The sequence below is a fragment of the Chaetura pelagica genome, unplaced genomic scaffold, assembly GCF_000747805.2.
Source record: "Chaetura pelagica isolate M959 unplaced genomic scaffold, ChaPel_1.0 scaffold551, whole genome shotgun sequence".
Classification (NCBI taxonomy): Eukaryota; Metazoa; Chordata; class Aves; order Apodiformes; family Apodidae; genus Chaetura; species Chaetura pelagica.
In genome coordinates this window covers 404,155-407,375 of record NW_009952067.1, presented here as the reverse complement: position 1 = coordinate 407,375, position 3,221 = coordinate 404,155, and the positions used below count along the sequence as shown (strand labels likewise).

General features: G+C 46.8%; 1 protein-coding gene across 1 annotated transcript in view; it reads left to right on the top strand.

Moving 5' to 3' along the window:
- Positions 1-2,771, top strand: part of DACT2 (dishevelled-binding antagonist of beta-catenin 2) — a 10,001-nt gene extending 7,230 nt beyond the window's left edge. Inside the window, exon 5 of the mRNA XM_010005393.1 lies at positions 973-2,771. Within this exon, the coding sequence (XP_010003695.1) occupies positions 973-2,771 (1,799 nt within the window). The remainder of the gene's footprint in view (positions 1-972) is intronic.
- The last annotated feature ends 450 nt before the right edge of the window (positions 2,772-3,221 follow it).

Below are 3,221 nucleotides of genomic sequence, written 5' to 3'. Positions count from 1 at the left end.
CATTCCTGATTTTCTGACTTTTAATAAAAGCTCTGAATATTTCTTTCTGAAATTAAATACTCTAAGAAGTTACTTACTTGAGAGAGGCACCAGACTGGTAATGTTGTTTGCAAATTTAGTGAGAGATCTAGTAGGAAGTTTCATTGCACTTGGGGCTAAGGAAAAATAGAATCCAGTCACTCTGGCCTCTGGGACATGTGAGTCTTAATGGCTCCTCTGTGCATTTAGTGCTACTGTTTGCTAATGCCTTACTAAAGCAAAATGCAAAAGAATAAACAACTACAGCTTCCAGCGTTCAAAAGGAACACTATAACCCAGTGTCTGCTTGAGTCCTTTTAAAGTAGCTGGTTGAGCACTATAGATTTTTCCAAGACACGTGTTATAAAAGGGTTAGAGGAAAAACTGGAATTCAAATTTAACCACTTAAAAAAAATACCACTCACCCTGCATGCTTGAAATTTCAGAAATTTCTGAGTGACAGTCATATATCCAGAGGGGAAGTCTTTATCCTGTCCTAGGGGGAAAGTGTTCAAAACCTTTATCTGTTGTATTGGAAAATTTTACATGACATACAGCTTCAGGGTTTCTGTTTATTGGATTCACTTTTTATGTCTGCTAGGAAATAAAAATAATCCCTTAGTTTTGTTTAGTTGGGTTTCTGTTAGTCTGTGACATTCTAGAATATTTTTATATATGCACAGATTTACTTTCATCCAGATAGCACAGTTTAAATTTTCTACAAAGACTTTTGTTACTGACACTAAAAGGCATACTAATCTCAGTTGTGCTCAAGTGAATAAAAGCCTTGAAGAAATTACGTGATCTTGTAGGGCTGAAACTATTTTCTTCATACATGCTACTGATTTTAGTAAAACCTAGCACATCCCTCTGAAATAGCACTTCTAGCAGAAGCCAGTTTCACTGTAATTGTCTGTGATTTAATTAGGTTATTTACTTTCATCCACTGTGTAGGTGACTTGGAAAGACTCATTCCAGCAGACACTAGATTTCAGAAAGAGCCAGATGCCAAATCCATGTTGCCTCTGTTCCATGCCAGAGACATGCACATGCTCAGCGTGGACCCCAAGTTCCAGAACGACTTGGTCTCCAAGAATGGCATTGATGTGTATCCTTACCCAAGCCCCCTTCATGCGGTGGCTTTACAAAGTCCCCTTTTCTCCCTGGTTGGGACATCCCCAGAAGCAGACCTCCACGCTCCTCCCAGCAAACCCATACCTTGTGGGTCAGGTCCCAGCTTGATTAGGACTAGGCCAACCACTGAGGCCAAGCCGGGGGGTTACATCAATAAATTACTGCAGCTGACGAGATGCAAAGGGAACAATCGGTCTGATGCCAGTGAGTGGGTTTCAACAAAGAGCCAGCCAGCCATAATGCACCAGAGACTCATTATAACCCCCAGTGCCGGTGGAGTGAAAATTAACAGCAGCAGTAGCCAGCTGGAAAAACAAGCGAGTGCTCTGGAAAGTAACAAAGCTGAAGGGAAGCTGCAGAGAGAGGTGCTTGAGGAGGACTGTGCCAAACAGCAGGAGACCATGCGCTGTGTGAATGAAGAAGAGCCATCCCCTCAGCCTGACACAGAGCCATCAGCTGAGAATAGTTGTTACCTTGCCAAGTCAGCAACAAGGAGCTCTCCTCTGACAGAAGCATCGGAGAGCAGCATGGAGTGCAGTTCATCCTGCTCGCAGCTGTGCCAGGAGGACTCCAGCCCAGGCACCTGGAACGCTAAAGCTGTTCCACCCAGAAAGCTGCCTCTCAAAAGGTGTGGCAATGCCAAATTGGCTAATGCTGAGGGTCATGAGCGAATAGTACGGAGTGAATTTGTTCATGCTCAGTTCGTCCCTGCAGAATCCCACCAAGTCCGGGTCAAGTTTGCCAGCTCCAAAACAAAGGCAGTGAAGATAAAGAGGAGGAACAGTGAAAAGGTGCTACGGCCTGGGAAGCAAGCCTTTTGCATGGAGAAGGTGAGAGGCTCCCACGGGGCTGGCAGGCTGTCTGATGAGTGGAATCAGCCCCAAAGACCACATGGAGCAAAGAGCCTCGTGAGGACACCTTCGTATTCTGGTGACGTGACCGGCAGGTCGTGCTCAGAATCTAGCCTGCTCCCTGTGCAGGTCGGGCTTCCCACTGTGCCATCCAGGCCAGAGCACTACAGAGCCTCTGCCAATGCACTGTATTCCCTCAAAGCAGCATGCACGGACACAGCCAACAAGAAGAAGCAGCGCAAGTGGCAGTCTGCAGTGGAGATCTCTGCCAAGGCCCAGCTGGCCAACCTCTCCAGTAGCGTTGGCCTGGGAGCGCCAAGGCAGCCAGCGAGAAGAGCTGGTGTCCTGCGCACTATCAGCATGCGGGCTCGCTCCCGGAGCCAGCGCCACGGAGCTTACGCCAAAAGTGAGTCAGAGCACTCCGAGTACTCTGCAGAGTGCGCTTCACTCTTTCACTCCACCATCGCAGAGACCAGTGAAGGGGAGGTCAGCGATTTCACCACGAACCGTTTCGGGGACAGCGAGTCCAGTGAAAGTGACTCAGGTGGCAGCAGTAACAGCAGCAGCCTTGCCCTTGACTATGAGGAGGGGGATGAAAGTGAGCTGATTTGGCCTGAAGGTTCCTTCAGACAATCAGGGGCTGTCCAGGCCTCTTCCAAGCCTCTTCCCCCAGTGCCCAAAATCTGTCGCATCAAAGCTTCAAAGGCACTAAAGAAGAAGATAAGGAGATTCCAGCCTGCCTCTCTGAAGGTCATGACCATGGTTTAAGGGAGAGCAAGCATCTGCTTCTTACAGCAAGACATCCTGCTGGCTCTCATTTGCAAACCAAGGGAAGCCATGTGCAGAGAAAAGGACTTGCTTACACGAACTGTGAATAACCTCTGAATCAAGACAAGGGATCTTGTTTGTTAATGCCTGGACATAAATATCACTGTATCAAATTTTCTCTTTTGCCATTTATTCTGTAAATATGGATCTGTGTATATTGTGTGATGACTTTTTTTACTATGCAGATGGTCATCATGGTGAAAATGAAAACAACCTCTGCAGTAAGATTTTACACACAGGTTCTTGATGGTTTGTTGGCCATAAGCATCCACAGAATCAGTCCCAGACACAAAGGATTCCCAACTGGGTATTTGGTAGGATCCCTCCATCCTGTGAGGAATTATTTGCAGTCTGAAGTCTGCATTAACCATCCAGCTGTCACTATGTTCC